Source organism: Anopheles funestus, chromosome 2RL, assembly GCF_943734845.2.
Source record: "Anopheles funestus chromosome 2RL, idAnoFuneDA-416_04, whole genome shotgun sequence".
Lineage (NCBI taxonomy): Eukaryota > Metazoa > Arthropoda > Insecta > Diptera > Culicidae > Anopheles > Anopheles funestus.
The window spans coordinates 13,632,370-13,651,276 of NC_064598.1; the positions used below are offsets into that span (position 1 = coordinate 13,632,370).

Below are 18,907 nucleotides of genomic sequence, written 5' to 3' on the forward strand. Positions count from 1 at the left end.
ACTCCTCCACACCAGCCACACATACAACCAAATCCAAACATGCATGAAATATGAAACGATGAAATTTTAAGCGATCAAAGGCAGCAAAAAAAAATACAGTGCTTCATTCAACATGCATGACACACACGCGATAAGCTTCACCCCCGGAGTGGCGGTATGTCAACCGATGGCCATGATATTTGTGGCATGGAAGCGAATTGGGTGAATCACCGGGAAGTGGTGGTACTGGGCAGGAAGCCAGCAGGGCACAATAAAACAACAGCAAAGCGGGGTAACGTTAAACAAAAAACGCAAAACAAAAACAGTTGAAATCAGTTTGCGAATGTGCTGCCGCCGAATGACTGTGCAGAAGGTGCAGAACAGGAGACGGGGGACGTGGTTTCGTGGCCACACAAAGCCCTCTCTCGAACTTCGCTCGTAATCGATGACGCTGAAGGGTACTTCATGTGACACAGTGATCATTATCGGGTCCGAGCCCAACCACCAGCTCGACAAAAACACGACGAGGGATTTATCAAAGCCGCGCGGCGTAAAGCGCGGTGTAAGAAATGGAAAGAATGAAAGCAAACGACCGGTGGTTAATAAATAGAAGAGGTAGGAAAGCAAGAAAAAAAAACCTATCCGACCAACTTTACCACTTGACATGCGTCCGTTGTTGTGCACGTTGTCGCGCGCACCACAAACAAAGCACCAGCAGATTCGAAGGATGAGCGTTTTCGGCAATCGGGAATGGGGTGGGGGGAGAGTGGATCCAGCGCTCAGCTGGTCCAAATAAAGCCGCAGAGAAAGTATGATAAACCGACCTGGTAAGGCTGTGGGAAGGTGTTGCAAAAAAATTAGCCACCCCCCTGTGGTACGCAATAAATATTCATTATTAAGACATCGAAGGCTTCGCAATAAATAGTGAAATCCTTGCAGCAACGCAGCCTGATCCTGACATGGCAGTAAAGTAGTACACCCGAATAGGGTTCAAAAATCGTTTAAGATCGATCATCGAAACAAGATGGTGGACATTGTACATTGTGTTGCGCAGGCTTACGCAATCCTCCCATCCGTATTGCAGCAGTATTACACAGCTCATTGTATCCTTTTCATAAGGACGTACAATATAAATCCAATGTTAAAATAAACACCGTAAAGCCTTATGAAAAGAGGGCCAATAAAAACGGTCGTTGCCAAGTCGGCGCAGTTGAAGCTTACAGTCGCCCTCTAGTCTGCCAAGACCGATCGCCATTACTTCTTGACCGCAGGAGCCGGTGTGGAAATGGAATGGGGTGAAGATATTCGGACGTCCGTTAAAACGAACAGTCGCCAAAAACCAAAAGTCCCACAAACACAGTCCCACCGAATCGACGACTCTCGGGAGGGGTGGGGGGAGGCCTGTGTGTGTGCAGTGATTTTTTAATTCCACCTTGACGCCGGGTATGATGCAGAAACAAGTTTACATTCACCGTTGGGATTTACCAGCAGACCTCCAGAAAGGGGTGGCCCGCCGGATGGGGAATCGCGTGTCAGGCGCGGTGAGCATAGATCTTGAACATATTGGCAACATCATCAGAATGATGATCACGAAACGGCATGCGCTCTCCATACTTCGTCTCTCTCTCTCTCTCTGTTGATCGCGCTCTCTCTCTCGCTCTCTCGCTCCCGAGCTACATACCGATAGTAACCATTTTTGTGATTAGTGTACTTTTAACTTGAACACATCAAAATGTCACAAACGTCAAACGGTTGTAAACAAACGCGAGCAATCAACAAAGCTTAACGACAACCCGATAAGAATCGCTGATGAGGTCAAGACATTCAAGAACTCACCCAGAGCAGCACCGGATAAACTTCCTTTTACTTATACACCTAAATATGTGTCAATGTGTCAAACACGACGAAGCTTACGATGCGGGGGATAAAAATCACATCACTGCGGTGGAGGTGCGACAACGGTAAAGACGTACGATAAATTATTAGGACAAAAGAGCACGGGTAATCGAAAACGAGGGAGAATAAATCAATGAAACAAAAAAGCTAAACGCAGCAGATTAAAAAAAAACACACACACACACCGTGTTTTGACATCGATCGTGATCTTGACTTGATCTTTGCAGGCCCCTTTGCGCAGCCGCCAGTCGCTGCGGCGAAGGTCTGCGGTGCAGTGGTGTGGGCTTTTGCGTGTACGCGGCTGCTAGCGCCCGAAGCCCTAACCAACTAACTCCGAAGCGGCCCGGAGATGGCCTAAGCGAATCTAGCGAGTTCACCGGTATGGTATGGACGTGTCGGTGCCAACGTCGGAGAACGTACGTCCGTGCCCGCGTATATAGCGCTTTCAAGTTCAAGTGTAACAGCGTGTAACTGGAACGAGCGGTGCGGCGCGAGAAACCGAGATCGAAAGGATCGGTGTTGGATCTCGGGCGATCGGTAGATTCGGTGCACAGATCGTTTGATACACCTGGAAGGTCGTGACCTTGGATCGGTCATCAAAATTGTATAACTGGAGCAGTGGAGCACAGGGAAGGTGCAGGCCGTTCTATCAACAGCGTCAAATAGCGTCTTAAATAAAGAACAGGATTGGGTTTTTGACGCGCGGTTTGTTTGCGGCGAGAACAACTGAAGATCAAGGACGGAGCTAAAACTCGCCTGGCGTAATTGTAGGGTTGCCGCAGGATCAAACAAGCTCTAGACAAATGTACATTATTTACCATGCTTTTTAATGACTTGAGGGAATTTAAATATTTTAACGCGCACTCTAAAACCACTAGCACAAGATTTTGGGGTTTTCCGCGAATGATTTATTGGTCTACGTCCGGCAGTATGAATCACACCAAATGAATCAAACAAACTGGAAGCTGAAACAAACAAATTGGCTCTCCAAAAAACGTTTTGCTGGTGCGGAATGGTTAAACCCCCTTTCAACAATACTACTTGCCAAACAAACAATTATGCCCTTCAAAAGCAAATCTGGTTCAGCTCCTGTTTGCTACCATCGTTGAAGTCACCGGCGCACGAAAAGACACAAACAACCACGCTGCAGCTGCTGCTGCTGCTGCTACACCACACCAATACCATCGGGTGGGTAATAATGCGCATGTGCCACATCGACGTTACGCGAGGATGTTCGACGAGTACCGAGTACGCACGGGCCCAAAAACACGAGTAGCTCTAATCTAATGGAAGTTCATTAGCGAGCGCCATTTGTCAGATTGGTGTGAAAAAACGTGTGTCGCATTTTGTCGTACAAAACAGCATGACAAATACATGTGAAGAAGACACACCGGATGAGGTGGCAATAGCATTGTTCTTGGTGTGTCCATTTTGCACGACCCCTCCATTTTACACCCCTAAGCGTTGCCGAAAATGACGGAAACGATTAATAAACATTTAGTCCAAAAGTCGAGAATAGAAGCGAGTCTCCGAATCCTTGACGCATTTATTGTGGACACCTGCGGATAGCTCATTAGATGGCTCAATTTTCTGGTCAACGACGGGTGCTTATGTGATCTATTTAAAGCGATACACGGGCGCTTCCAGCGGTGTGCTACAATGTGTGGCACGCTACTACACTAGCCACGGTAACCATGGTAACGAATGATCGATTTTCTGCCCGCGCAGCAGTGACAGTAATCGCTGCCAAGACTCGCGCACACACAGTTCGTGATGTGATCGAAGTGTGCGATGTTCGGTTCGAACACTGGAGACACACTTAATTGATCGGCCGTACAGCCGTACCGTCGTCCCAGGATCGGTTGGTGGTGAGATTTGACCGCCAACTCACCGGACCCTGTCTAGAGGGCAGATCGTCCTAGGGTTTGACCCTTACACTTCTGATGCTGACACACGACCGAACGAGTGGCAAACGAGAATGATAAATGGATTGGGGCGTGTTTTTTTCTCTCTCTCTCCTCCGCCCCTCCCCGTACAGATTTTATCTCTTCAACCCAAACCTGACCACCGTCCTCCATTCTGGACCCCGGAGTGCCTTTACCGTATGATGGTGTAATTTTACATCGACACCTTGGGTCACCGGATCGTGCACAGGACAGACGGTCCGATTGAATTGGGGGTGTTTTAGTACCAAACACCATTAGCAAGATTTATGCTATCTTGTTGATGGTGAAGTGATACTACCATTTTTTTTTTTTGAAAGTTAGCATCAGAGTTTATTTTTCCAATTAAATAAACTGCAAACCTATTATCGTACGATGAAAGTGCGTGTGTATACAGCGTACCGTAAAGTGCAATATTCATTGTAATGGTGTATCGCCGTGCTCCGCCGTATGCATTCGTAAGAACGTGTGCAATTTTGATTATGATTCGCTCGCTTTAAAAAAAAGCCCCCGTACTAACACGCTCGTGCGTCGATCTCGCGTCGATCAACGAGACGACGGCGTGCGTTTGCGCGTTCGCTGTCGTTCATTAATGTTCCGTTGACCTAAATACACCTATTATTCGTTGACCCCGGTTTCGCTGATCATTTTGTGGAATGGATTCGCACCCCGCTGCGTACCCCCTCCCCCACCCTTTGTGTGCGTGTACCGGCGTGTGTGTTTGCACAAGTACATACACATACACACACCCCCCGTTTGTAAATGTTCTGCATGTAGTGTAGTGTGCACACTATACTACAGGTTTACTTGTTTTCCCTTCGCACACGATCGAACAATCGAACGCGTCATCCCTCAATTCGAGTACAAACGCGAGGGACGAATGCAAGTCGGATATCAGTGTTTCTCAAATACGCATACGCAATGCAGGATAATGGTTTCGCGTTCTGTTGCATTTAAAGCCATTCGTCTGTCAAAAGAAATTTAAAGTTAATAAGAAATAACGAAAAGAGAACAAACAAAAATTTTGACCAACAATATGCGATGCATTGAATCTTCTGGTGGCTTTCTCATGACGTGGCCATGGCACAATAAATTGAGTTCTTTGTAATGACTTCTTCAAAAGCTTTTCATATTTTTCGTGCAATATATTCTTATTAACTTGAATCCTATTCCTATTTTCCTTCTTTCCCCTTCCTTCCACACCTATTGTTATCCGTTGTGTTGTATTTGTCTTTACATGTTTTTTTTGTAGTGCCTTAGCCAGGCCGTTGCGGAAACAGTCGCCTTCGAGGATAATACCAGAACCGCAAAAAGGAGGCAGACCGGGTGTCTTGTGTCCACAAAATTATAACTGTTCTTTGTTCTGTTACAGTCCCGTGCAGGTCCCAAACAAAGAGTGACAATATCGCTGTTGGTGCATTCTATCACCATCTTCAGCAACAACACCAACGAATAGTAGCTCCAACATCAACCGCTCTCCACACCTATACAACAATAATAAGGAATACAATGAAGGCCACAAAGTAATATGACTTCGGACCATCCAACAACAACACTAGCAACAAAAACAGCAATAACCACAAACCCCAAAATCACAACCGAGTATGCCCGGGATAAGGCAAAAGACAAGGAGAAAATGCCTTGTGAAAATTGTACACTTCAGCCTTTTGCGGCTGACAATACGGCCGAAGCCGTAATCAGTAATTATAAATAAATAAAATAAAATATATTCTTACAAACCTCAAAGAAAGGCACACATTACAGGCTAAGAGCCACTGCCTCGTGACAAACTGCATCGAGCAAAGTGAGCAATCTGCACTTGTTCCATACCGTGGCAAACTACACGCGCATGCTACGCAAAGGAGCTACCTCAATCACAGTACTTTTACGCACAGTAATCTGACCTTTAAGTAGAATAATAAATAATCAAAACCAAGAAGTTATGACGCTACATGTGCCGATGACTACCATCACGACGCCGGTAGAGCAATCAGCAAAAAGGGCAAACAGGGTGGTGGCAACACTGCTGGTTGCCTCTAGTGACGGAACCAGGGACCAGCAAAAGGGATCCCCCGAGAGAGTAGCAACCCGACCTACACCACAACAATAATTTAGACCTCCAGGAATTGGACGGAATCGCACACAGTCAAAAGGATAACTTGTTTTGTGCAAGTTATGGCATATCACAGGGCTGGTTTCCACTATCTCACTCTGAACTGGATCACCGATTTACGACCGAACTGTGCTCAATCTGGAGTACACCAAAAAAAAAAGGGTAAAATTGAGCGAAAAATTAATTTACATACCCCGCGGTGTGGGACTGTCTATGGCTTCTTCCGAGCCAGCCTCGTACACTCGGACAAACGGTTTGGCTGCAGCTCGTTATCATAACCCCGGGGTGTGCTAGAATGGACCAGTTTCCCTTTTTTTTATTTGCTCTCTTTCTCTCTCTCTTATCGCGCTACCTGAAACGGGGAGGTTGTAATGGTGGTCGAAAGTGACGCTCCAGCGCCTGTCAGAGAAGGTCCCGCAGCTCCCACGGTCGGTGATGCCATCGTACCAGGGCACTTACTATATCTCGGTATCTATCTCTAAGGTGTTGATGATGACTTGCCTGTCAGCTCCTGCTTAAGCTCCGTGGAGCTCCGGTTCTTCGTTGTTTTTTTTTATTTTATCAAACATTATTATGCAAGTGCGCTTACATCTATCTGACCGTCTCGCACCCATTACACGTGGCAAAGCGTAGTTCATTTTAATATTGTCGTACCACAGCGCGTTATCTGTTTGAGAAGGGTGTGGGTAAGAATGAAAAAAAAATCCCGTGTAATCTTCACCTTCGTATGTCTTTTTGTTGTCGTATTTTCGCAACCTCGGCTACTGTTATGGGGTGTAAGAAAAACCCGTATTCCGAGCGTCAAGCTTGCATCACACACTGATCACAGTGTCTTGGAGGACGGTTTTTTTTGGTGGTTGATAAGCTGTATCTCCCAGGTCCCACCGTGGAATTCGCACCATATCCACGTAAACGCGAGGGGAGGGTTTTTGGGGAGGGGTATTGCCGTTTTATCACCGTCACGTCTTATCATCCCAGCATTAAACAGTCAAACGGGCATTTAAATTTCCTGCAGTGCCTGCTGAAGGTGCCGTTTACTGAAAGGACAGCAAAACTATGTCCCAACAGACACACTTGCGACTCATATCGGTCACAATTACACAAGTTTTGAAATGAGATCTGACCGAGGAAAAATGTTACAATGTTCTTCCGCAGTTTCTCGCTGCATCGTCGATCAGCTCTCTCGATCGGTGTAAAGACGGTAAGAACTCCAGTGTCATATATCTACCGTTTTGTGACCAATGTTTTCTACAATCCAAATGTCACCGATTGCATAAATGCCTTCCAATGAAATCCCTCGGTAAGGCATTCTACATAGCGTTCTTACGATAAACGCCACTCTCTGGTGACTCAGTAATGTTTTTTTCTATCGACAAAAGGCAATTATCGTCGGCTGTAAAGTGAGGAATGACGCCGCCCAAGAATGGTTCTAATTAATCACCCGACACATTAACAACGCGTCGGACACATTTCCCATGGTTTGTCTTATGCTGACCGCATGTAATCTTTTGTGGACTTTTGCTATAGCATGTCTGTTTGGTGCATTCGATGTGTAATGTTTCATTCCAGGAACTGAGCATGGTTCGTGTATGGGACAATGCGGGGAGATATGCGGTGATAAAGGGTTTGTAAAGAAAGAACGCTCCTCAGAATAGCACCAAATTGACCAATTGTATGATTTATAATTTACACACCAATATAAAAAAACAAAACGTGATCCTTTCGTTTACCCTCTGTAATGTAACAAATGAATGCGCAAGGTTATTGCAGTGGTAGCTCATGTGCATGTAATGTTGTTTAGAACCACCGCATTCAGAACCACTTGGTTGCATCCTCTAAGTGGCAAAGAATACTTACCAGAACGTGTGCTGTTTTTTTTTTTGCAAAACGTTCCAAACCTATCGCTTCCTCCGTTTCCCACCTCGTGTGGACATTCATGGACAGTTGGATGAGTGGCGCCCACTCATAGTAGATCTGCAGTGCGCTAAGATATCTGCGGATGTACAACTGAGATGCGAACTTGGAACTGGATCAAATCGCATGTACGGTGGATGTCGATGTACACAGTGTGTCCGGTGTAACGTGCGTTTGTGGTATGGTAATTTCATGTGTCAACATCACATCGTTGATAAGCAATTCCGTAACCTCTCCGCTGGTGGTAGAAGCTGTTTCGAAAAATAAAACACAACTCCCTCACCTGCACCTGTCCACATCTCCTACCCATGTTGGGTATCAGCGAGATAAACAACAAAATTGTGAACTGGTGCACTCACTGAAAGCCGCGAGTCCCGAGATCGATGAATTTAATAATGCGGAACGAAAATAGCTCTGCAGCATCATAACGATGGACCGTGTGTGTGTGTGTGAGTAAGGGTGAAGAAAAATAAACACATTACGATCTCGCAACCACCCATCGAAAAGGGGTGGTGATCGACGGGGACGAGCATGCTAATTAAAAGATAACAGACTCGTCCATTTCTTAGCGCTCAATAATTGGTGTACTGACTTTATTTATCTATTGCTTTGCGCGGTACGATGATTGTTCAAGGCTTTGTGTTCTATTGTCGATTGGAATTATCATGCTATACTGCCGGGTAAATAGATCAAAAAAATCAATAACAAATTGATTGTCTTTCGCAACATGCGCGTACATCGGTTTGACACGTGTTTAGTGTTATTTTTTTTCGCCCTTTTACTTAAGAATTGGTAGTAAGTGCAACGAGTAAATCAACAAGTGTATGGTGATGAAATGTATGGAAAAAACACTCAGTTTTACGAGCTATTAGTTTTCACCACCCCAAACCACATCACACAATGATCGGATGTTGATGATGATCGTGGAAAAGATAGCAAGAAACGGTAACGATACATATGAATGAAGTTGGTTTTTTTACTGTGCTTTCCGTCGCTCTCTTTCTCGCCGCACTGTAGTGGGAAAGAAATAGATAATTTCCACAGGCTGTTTTCTTTACAGCCCTTTTTGTGATTATTTTTTTTTTGTTGGTATTGTTGCTTTGACATCACTTTTTTGCACCATTCCACCAAGTGGTTTTGTTCCGCGCCCGTAATGTACAACCTTGACACATCGTGAGCTACCTCGTATGGGTTGCTGATCATCGCCCTTTTCCGGTGTTTCCCCCTGGTCCCTTGCAGGAAGCAGGGAACCTCGTCCCGGTCGCTCGTAGGCGGAAAACTGAGCACACTTTGATGGCCATTATCGTTTGCTATTTTCCATAAGACACCCGCCATTAAACAGATTGGACATTGATTAGTGTCATTTTTCCCATCGTTTGTCGCGCACGTGAGTGACCGGTACCTTCCTATGCAACCGTGAGCAGTAGCTGCTCGGCAAGGGAACGGTTGGCAAGGGTGGATTGGGCCCCTTGTGTGGAGTGTTCACATCTGGAAATCTAGATTTTCATTCTCCCTACAAACGCTACCGAGTCGCGTACCAGTTGTCGCAGTTTGTTTGTTTAAGGCCAATTGTTTGTTTCGTTATCGGTCGGTCGTTTTTCCCGTCAACCCAGGATGACCCTGCCCTCCGCCACGACACTCTGGCACACGAACTCTGCAAACAGCGGGAGACACATTTTCCGGTACGTAGCAAAATCCGCCGCTTTTTCGCCCGTTGACAAACGATAATGATTGGTCGTTGAATTCGAACGGTTCGCAGCATTCGAAACGAGCCCTCGCGCTTTGCCAAGGTTTTCCACATTGGGCACAAACACCGAAGCACAGTCGGGTAGAGGCCGAAAGGGGGGAAAATTTAAAAATTCCGTACTACATCGCACCACACTAATCGCGGATATGGCACATAGATAATACAAACGATGCATTTCCGTGCGCGTAGATTATGTTACGTTTTGCTGGAAATAATGAATGACCCATTGCGCGGTATGCCACCGGTTTGATTTATTGCCCATTTCGACCCAGTCGGGAAGTCGGGGTCCCAATTCCCCTCACATGGTCCCCCCGCCCTTCACAAACCGAATAAAACCCAAACACAGATAGGAACTACCACCTTTGTTTACATTGAACAAAATGTATACCACTTGTCGGTTTTATTTTCTTCTCTCCGTTCGGCTGCTTCGTACAGTTTTATATTTCGCTGAACAATCAACATCCATTATTGTTTATTAAGTGCTGGGTTTGTTGGGGATGCGTTTTTTTATCTTCTTCTTCTGATTTCCGTTTTACAATCTCACCACACAGACACGCGCACACCTTTCCCGTGTCATGTCGTCCGTCGTCCATTGTCAGTGGAGTGGAGATGTTTCGTTTCAGGGCTACGGTGTTTTAATGCAAATACAAACTCGATTATCAAACACACTTTGGAATGAATCATCCAGCATTGATCGATCCGCCATTCGCTAATAGACTCGAGAAGAACGGAACACGGATATGCTTATCTAACCACCTGTGGCACTGTGCCGGCCACCATTTGCAACTAATATACTCTATTGGATCTAGGGAACAAGTTTCTTTTTTTCCTAGTTACACACTGACAGCTCTTCACAACGATCAACGTAGTAGAATAGTAATGCAGCAACGACAGTTACCATGGTTCCCGTCGTTACCATACGCTCGCACACAGCAAAAACAAATAGGAAGGTTCAGTTAAGTGCCAGTGTTCATAAGTTATTCGATATAATATTTCCTTTAAATAGTTCAGGGTATGCTTACGTTCCCCTGTCTGCGATTTACGTTTGCGCGAATATTCCCAACTCTTCGAAACCTTCTCCGTCGCTTTGCTGTGCGTCGTACTGTTACCGTACGAATCGATTATCGCGTATAGAAAACCTTGTAGTAGAGCGTCTTCGGACGCCACAAGCTGTACGAGTTGTCAAACTTGAGCAAATACGTGCCTTCGCCCGGGTACGTATGGGAACCGGCGTACACCTCCTGGTGACATTCGCGCCTATAGATCGGTATGATGATCGAGATGGGATTGCGCGTACCGAGCGCACTTCCGACGCTACTCGTTTGGCTGCTCTGTACCGGACCACACTCAAGATCTTCCGCACAAATCACTTCTGCATCGGCGAAGAATACCGAAAATGAAAAAAGAAAATTCATTAAAAGGTACAGGAAAAAAGACCAGTGTCAGTAATCAGCTACCTTCATCTTCCTCTATCGTATCATCGTCCTCGTCACTTTCGCTAATATGGACCGAAACTTCGGTCGTCGGTGGTTTACCCCACTCGAAATAAACGCCAAATCCAATATCGTAACTGTCGGTTGCAAACTCCCAGAACAAACACGAACCACCTTCGTGTGTTGGAACTTTCACCTGTTGATGTGATGAAGACACAGTAAATTATTCATTCCCTCAAGCACATATTTCAAGCAGCCATTTCTCAACCGTTCTTTACCGTCACTGTGTCACCATGGTTTACGCGTATCACACCATCGCCCTTTCCGGCCATTACTTCCTGCTTGAATAGTTTTATATCCGGCTTTGTCCACATGTTAGCGGGACTGATTACTGCGTAATCTGCAATAGATAAGGCACGTTAATACGTTATCCTTAAACCACATCGTCCAATGGCATACCGCCGGAATCATTGTCACTGTCACACTGTTCCTTAAACTCGAATTGACTATTTTCCTTGGTGTTAGCACACGCAAATTCTGCTGTTTCATTGGTACCGGTTCCATTCTCACATACGACGGCGGTAGGATTATCATCGTCCTCCCCATCGGATATACTTTTCAGGCGGGCCAAATTGGTCGCAACCTGAGCCTGCAGCTGCTGCATGTACTGGTGATAGTGCTCGTTCTGAAGCTGCCGTATCAACACGGCTTGCTGTTCCGGATTGCCCGGAAATTGAATTTCGGCATACTCCTTGAACTGGTGGTAAGTCTGCTGGTTTAGCGCATCCTGCAGCTGCCGTCGATGTAACTCTTCGCGATTCTTTTCATTCTCAAGCCGCAGCAACTCTTCCTGGCGTTCTTTCTCCGCGGCAAGCGCTTCCGTGCGCTGAATCTGTTCCTGCTCGGCACGGCGAGCCTTCTCTTCCTTGTCCTTCTTGATCGCTTCCACGTACGGCTTAAACAGTGGACATAGACGGTCCAGTAGATCGATGAAACCTTCCATCGCCTGCAGCTTCGTAATCGTGCCCAACTGTTGCCATGCTATTCTGCGATCTTTCCCAATAACATCGAACATGCCCAGGGGTGGTGCCTTCGACAGGTCCAGAGGTCCATTTGCGGCCTGCTGTGTAAAAGCCACCAGCTGCAACAAAATTTCAAAAACCAAGGAAGGACAAACATTAACTTTGCGTACATCCCAGCATAGACTCACTGGCACTACCTTTAAGTTGTCCTCGTAGCTCAGGTGAATCGCTTTACCAGATTTTTCTACAACGAAAGAAGACATTTTAGAACTGCGTTCTTGACATACTGCGCCTCTTGCGCCAGAATGTTTCACACAACCATCATCGTACCTTTGTAGAAACTGCAGGCCAGCTTGTACAACTCTTTCAGCGGTAGATTCCATTTGAGGATTTTGTTGTTTTCTTCACTGGCCGTTCCCCCATCCAAGGATAGGTCTTTGAACGAAAGGTCCAAATTTTCTGCCGCTATCATCGTTTTTGTTGTTTCGTTGCTGATGTTGACCAGCACCCGAACCCCTGGTATTCCGTCCGTACCAACACTTCGACCAACTGGAACAATCTCCAGCAATTGCAAGTGCCAAGACCGTAGTGTACTATTGTTGCTGCAAACAGTGGATTCACTGCTTTTTGGAGTAAAATATCGTTTTCGGTTGTGAACGAAATAAAACTTACACGTCCACCCAGGGAAAAAGTTCTTACTTCTTTTTCTTTTCTATGACTGTTCTGTCAAAATTTTCTTCAAATAGAACGCGGGTGTTGTTTTGGTTATGGCTCACTTACACAGTCCAGAAGTTGGCTGATTTATTCAATGAAAGCAAGCAAAAAATGGAAACCTGCGTTGTTGCAGCAAAAGCGAAAGCATAATTTTTCATCTCTGAAAGAAAGGAAGAATTTTTCATTGAGAATTTAAAGTGCAGGACGAATAGCTTTAAATCTTTCGCGGCATAAGTAGTACGCAAACTGTGGTTTGCGTTACGTGGAAATGAACCTTCAGCATAACTTTGAACAAACGTCAAGAATACGCAAATAATCACAACAAACACATCGTACCCCGTCACCCCGTCACTACATGCTTAGCAATTGTCGCGTTTGATAACGCCACAAAAGTAGCTCAATTTTCCAAAATAATTTTGCGATTCTGGCGCGACTTTAAGGTTGTTTAACTTTTCTCGTGCATGGTTTGTTTACGTTTTTAATCGAGCCGGATTTACCTTTCTTTTTTGGGAAATTTAGCAAAATTTTATAAGTTGATGTATTTTAATGCAAAATAAGTTTAAATAAGTTTCTTTTCACTCAAATAAAGCATTAAATAAAAAAAAAGAGTAAAATTCATAAAAAAAATAAACAAATCTAAAAATTTGAAAATTTCCTAAGGCTATAGCTAGTGCTGGGTCAAGTAGCTCTTTTGCAAGAGTGGAGCGCACCGCTCTCGCTCTCTAAAGTGTGCGGTGCGCTTGAGGTGAGCGCTGCACACAGGAGCGATTGTGCGATGCGCTCCCAGGATTGAAGTTTCGCACCACAAGGAATGCTGCACGCAGGAGCGATTCCTGCGATACAGCTACCTCTTTTTCTCGTGAGCTATGCGGGAGCGCGCACAATAAGATGACCGAAGCGATTGAAATACCTCTTTCGCTCTTGACCCACTAGCTATAGCCTTAGGAAATTTTCAAGTTTTTAGAATTTTTTTAATTTTTTTGTTATTTTTTTTTTTTTTTTTTGCTCGGTTAGAACGGCCTGGCCGTATCAAGACTTATTTTACCACGTAGCAGGATAGTCAGTCCATGCTACGGGGAGACGGTCCGGATGGGATTTGAACCCGGTCCCTGCCGTGTGGACGGGCGCCGTTTTTCACATGCACCACCGGGCCGCCCCAGTTTTTTTTTTTTTTTTTTTTTTTGTTATTTGTTATTCTTTTTTTCTTTTAAAGCATTATTTGAGTGAAAAGAAACTTATTGCAGCATTAAAATATATCACATTTTTAAATTTTGCAATATTACTTCAAAAAAAAAAGGCCTAAGGCTATACAGCCTTAGGAGATTGGCCTATATTTATAGAAACATCTGAGACATCTATACAGACATACAGACATCTGAGGGCATGGCCGTCCAAGAAGAAAATGTAGCCATTGGTGTCATCTATCGACCACAAGTTAGATTGGCGGTTCGTTGGATACCAACCGAGTTATAGCCAAAACTTGGTGCAAAAATGAGGAAAATTTGCATTTTTTTTTTAAGTTTTTTATTTTTTTATTATTTTTCATTCTTTTTTTTATTTCAAGCATTATTTGAGTGAAAAGAAACTCATTGCAACCCATTGGCATTAAAATAAAACAATTTAATTTTTTTTGCAAAATTTCCCAAAAAAATCGTAAGGGGTAAGCCTTATAAAATTTTCGAGTTGAAATTTTTTTTTAATTTTTTTTCTGATTTTTTATTCTTTTTTTAATTTAAAGCACTATTTAAGTGAAAAGAAACTTATTGCAACAAATTCCCATCAAAATATATCATATTTAAAATTTTTACTACATTGCTCAAAAATGAGGAAAATTTTACATTTTCTCAAACAGGGTAAGGAACTTGGTTCCTCGAATAACTTCTGGCACAGACATCTGAGGGCATGGCTGTCCAAGAAGAAAATGTAGCCATTGGTGCCATCTATCGACCATAGGTTAAAGATTGAAGATCCGTTGGATACCCACCGAGTTATAGGCAAAAATTGGTGCAAAAATGAGGAAAATTTTACATTTTCTCAAACAGGGTATGGAACTTGGTCCCTCAAATAACTTCTGGCAGAGACATCTGAGGGCATGGCCGTCCAAGAAGAAAATGTAGCCATTGGTGCCATCTATCGACCACAGGTTAAAGATTGGCGATCCGTTGGATACCGACCGAGTTATAGGCAAAATTTCGTGCAAAAATGAGGAAAATTTTCATTTTTTTTAAGTTTTTTGATTTTTTTTATTATTTTTCATTCTTTTTTTTATTTCAAGCATTATTTGAGTGAAAAGAAACTCATTGCAATCCATTGGCATTAAAATAAAACAATTTAATTTTTTTTGCAAAATTTCCCAAAAAAATCGTAAGGGGTAAGCCTTATGAAATTTTCGAGTTAAAATTTTTTTTTAAATTTTTTTCTGATTTTTTATTCTTATTTTAATTTACAGCACTATTTAAGTGAAAAGAAACTTATTGCAACAAATTCCCATCAAAATATATCATATTTAAAATTTTTGCTACATTGCCCAAAAATGAGGAAAATTTTACATTTTCTCAAACAGGGTAAGGAACTTGGTTCCTCGAATAACTTCTGGCACAGACATCTGAGGGCATGGCTGTCCAAGAAGAAAATGTAGCCATTGGTGCCATCTATCGACCATAGGTTAAAGATTGAAGATCCTTTGGATACCCACCGAGTTATAGACAAAAATTGGTGCAAAAATGAGGAAAATTTTACATTTTCTCAAACAGGGTATGGAACTTGGTCCCTCAAATAACTTCTGGCAGAGACATCTGAGGGCATGGCCGTCCAAGAAGAAAATGTAGCCATTGGTGCCATCTATCGACCACAGGTTAAAGATTGGCGATCCGTTGGATACCGACCGAGTTATAGGCAAAATTTCGTGCAAAAATGAGGAAAATTTTCATTTTTTTTAAGTTTTTTAATTTTTTTATTATTTTTCATTCTTTTTTTATTTCAAGCATTATTTGAGTGAAAAGAAACTCATTGCAACCCATTGGCATTAAAATAAAATAATTTAATTTTTTTTGCAAAATTTCCCAAAAAAATCGTAAGGGGTAAGCCTTACGCCAATTTTCGAGTTGAAATTTTTTTTTAAATTTTTTTCTGATTTTTTATTCTTTTTTTAATTTAAAGCACTATTTAAGTGAAAAGAAACTTATTGCAACAAATTCCCATCAAAATATATCATATTTAAAATTTTTGCTACATTGCTCAAAAATGAGGAAAATTTTACATTTTCTCAAACAGGGTAAGGAACTTGGTTCCTCACATAACTTCTGGCACAGACATCTGAGGGCATGGCTGTCCAAGAAGAAAATGTAGCCATTGGTGCCATCTATCGACCACAGGTTAAAGATTGGAGATCCGTTGGATACCGACCGAGTTATAGGCAAAATTTGGTGCAAAAATGAGGAAAATTTTACATTTTCTCAAACAGGGTAAGGAACTTGGTTCCTCGAATAACTTCTGGCAGAGATATCTGAGGGCATGGCCGTCCAAGAAGAAAATGTAGCCATTGGTGCCATCTATCGACCACAGGTTAAAGATTGGCCATCCGTTGGATACCGACCGAGTTATAGCCAAAACTTGGTGCAAAAATGAGGAAAACTTTCATTTTTTTTCAATTTTTGAATTTTTTATTATTTTTCATTCTTTTTTTTATTTCAAGCATTATTTGAGTGAAAAGAAACTCATTGCAACCCATTGGCATTAAAATAAAACAATTTAATTTTTTTTGCAAAATTTCCCAAAAAAATCGTAAGGGGTAAGCCTTATGAAATTTTCGAGTTGAAATTTTTTTTAAATTTTTTTTCTGATTTTTTATTCTTTTTTTAATTTAAAGCACTATTTAGGTGAAAAGAAACTTATTGCAACAAATTCCCATCAAAATATATCATATTTAAAATTTTTGCTACATTGCTCAAAAATGAGGAAAATTTTACATTTTCTCAACCAGGGTATGGAACTTGGTTCCTCACATAACTTCTGGCAGAGACATCTGAGGGCATGGCTGTCCAAGAAGAAAATGTAGCCATTGGTGTCTTCTATCGACCACAGGTTGAAGATTGGAGATCCGTTGGATACCGACCGAGTTATAGGCAAAAGTTGGTGCAAAAATGAGGAAAATTTTACATTTTCTCAAACAGGGTAAGGAACTTGGTTCCTCGAATAACTTCTGGCACAGACATCTGAGGGCATGGCCGTCCAAGAAGAAAATGTAGCCATTGTTGCCATCTATCGATCACAGGTTAAAGATTGGCGGTCTGTTGGATACCGACCGAGTTATAGCCAAAACTTGGTGCAAAAATGAGGAAAACTTTCATTTTTTTCAATTTTTGAATGTTTTATTATTTTTCATTCTTTTTTTTTATTTCAAGCATTATTTGAGTGAAAAGAAACTCATTGCAACCCATTGGCATTAAAATAAAACAATTTAATTTTTTTTGCAAAATTTCCCAAAAAAATCGTAAGGGGTAAGCCTTATGAAATTTTCGAGTTGAAATTTTTTTTAAATTTTTTTTCTGATTTTTTATTCTTTTTTAATTTAAAGCACTATTTAGGTGAAAAGAAACTTATTGCAACAAATTCCCATCAAAATATATCATATTTAAAATTTTTGCTACATTGCCCAAAAATGAGGAAAATTTTACATTTTCTCAAACAGGGTAAGGAACTTGGTTTCTCGAATAACTTCTGGCAGAGACATCTGAGGGCATGGCTGTCCAAGAAGAAAATGTAGCCATTGGTGTCTTCTATCGACCACAGGTTGAAGATTGGAGATCCGTTGGATACCGACCGAGTTATAGGCAAAAGTTGGTGCAAAAATGAGGAAAATTTTACATTTTCTCAAACAGGGTATGGAACTTGGTTCCTCGAATAACTTCTGGCACAGACATCTGAGGGCATGGCCGTCCAAGAAGAAAATGTAGCCATTGGTGCCATCTATCGACCACAGGTTAAAGATTGACCATCCGTTGGATACCGACCGAGTTATAGCCAAAACTTGGTGCAAAAATGAGGAAAATTTTCATTTTTTTTTTAATTTTTTGATTTTTTTTATTATTTTTCATTCTTTTTTTTATTTCAAGCATTATTTGAGTGAAAGAAACTCATTGCAACCCATTGGCATTAAAATAAAACAATTTAATTTTTTTTTGCAAAATTTCCCAAAAAAATCGTAAGGGGTAAGCCTTATGAAATTTTCGAGTTGAAATTTTTTTTAAATTTTTTTTCTGATTTTTTATTCTTTTTTTAATTTAAAGCACTATTTAAGTGAAAAGAAACTTATAGCAACAAATTCCCATCAAAATATATCATATTTAAAATTTTTGCTACATTGCTCAAAAATGAGGAAAATTTTACATTTTCTCAAACAGGGTATGGAACTTGGTTCCTCAAATAACTTCTGGCACAGACATCTGAGGGCATGGCTGTCCAAGAAGAAAATGTAGCCATTGGTGCCATCTATCGAACACAGGTTAAAGATTGGCGATCCGTTGGATACCGACCGAGTTATAGGCAAAATTTGGAGCAAAAATGAGGAAAATTTTCATTTTTTTTTAATTTTTTGATTTTTTTATTATTTTTCATTTTTTTTTTATTTCAAGCATTATTTGAGTGAAAAGAAACTCATTGCAACCCATTGGCATTAAAATAAAACAATTTAATTTTTTTTGCTAAATTGCTCAAAAAATGGCAAGGGGTAAGCCTTATGAAATTTTCGAGTTGAAATTTTTTTTAATTTTTTTTCTGATGTTTTATTCATTTTTTAATTTAAAGCACTATTTAGGTGAAAAGAAACTTATTGCAACAAATTCCCATCAAAATATATCATATTTAAAATTTTTGCTACATTGCTCAAAAAAATGGTAAGGCCTTGTGAAATTTTCAAATGGGTGCGTCGCGAAATTTTCAAATGGGTGTGTAGCGCTCCGTTCGGAGCTACCTCTTTTTCCCGTGGGTTGTGCGGGAGCGCGCACAATCAGATGAGCGGAGCGATTGAGGTACCTCTTTCGTTCTTGACCCAACACTAGCTATAGCCTTAGCTTTTTTTGGGAAATTTAGTAAAATTTAAAAAATTGATTTATTTTAATGCGAATTGGTTGAAATAAGTTTCTTTT

At 41.9% G+C, this 18,907-nt stretch overlaps 2 protein-coding genes across 2 annotated transcripts in view; one reads left to right on the plus strand and one right to left on the minus strand.

Annotated features, from left to right (window-relative positions):
• The window catches only part of LOC125765078 (acyl-CoA:lysophosphatidylglycerol acyltransferase 1-like), a 70,767-nt gene that overhangs the window by 41,156 nt on the left and 10,704 nt on the right, over window positions 1-18,907 (plus strand). The gene's annotated exons all lie outside the window — the stretch shown is intronic.
• Window positions 9,947-12,773, minus strand: LOC125765053 (Golgi resident protein GCP60). Its single transcript, XM_049429912.1, has 6 exons — window positions 12,378-12,773; window positions 12,245-12,291; window positions 11,485-12,166; window positions 11,304-11,425; window positions 11,050-11,221; window positions 9,947-10,964 (listed from the first exon to the last, which is right to left on the minus strand). The coding sequence occupies exons 1-6, from the start codon at window positions 12,517-12,519 to the stop codon at window positions 10,714-10,716; spliced, it is 1,416 nt and encodes a 471-aa protein (XP_049285869.1). The 5' UTR covers window positions 12,520-12,773; the 3' UTR covers window positions 9,947-10,713.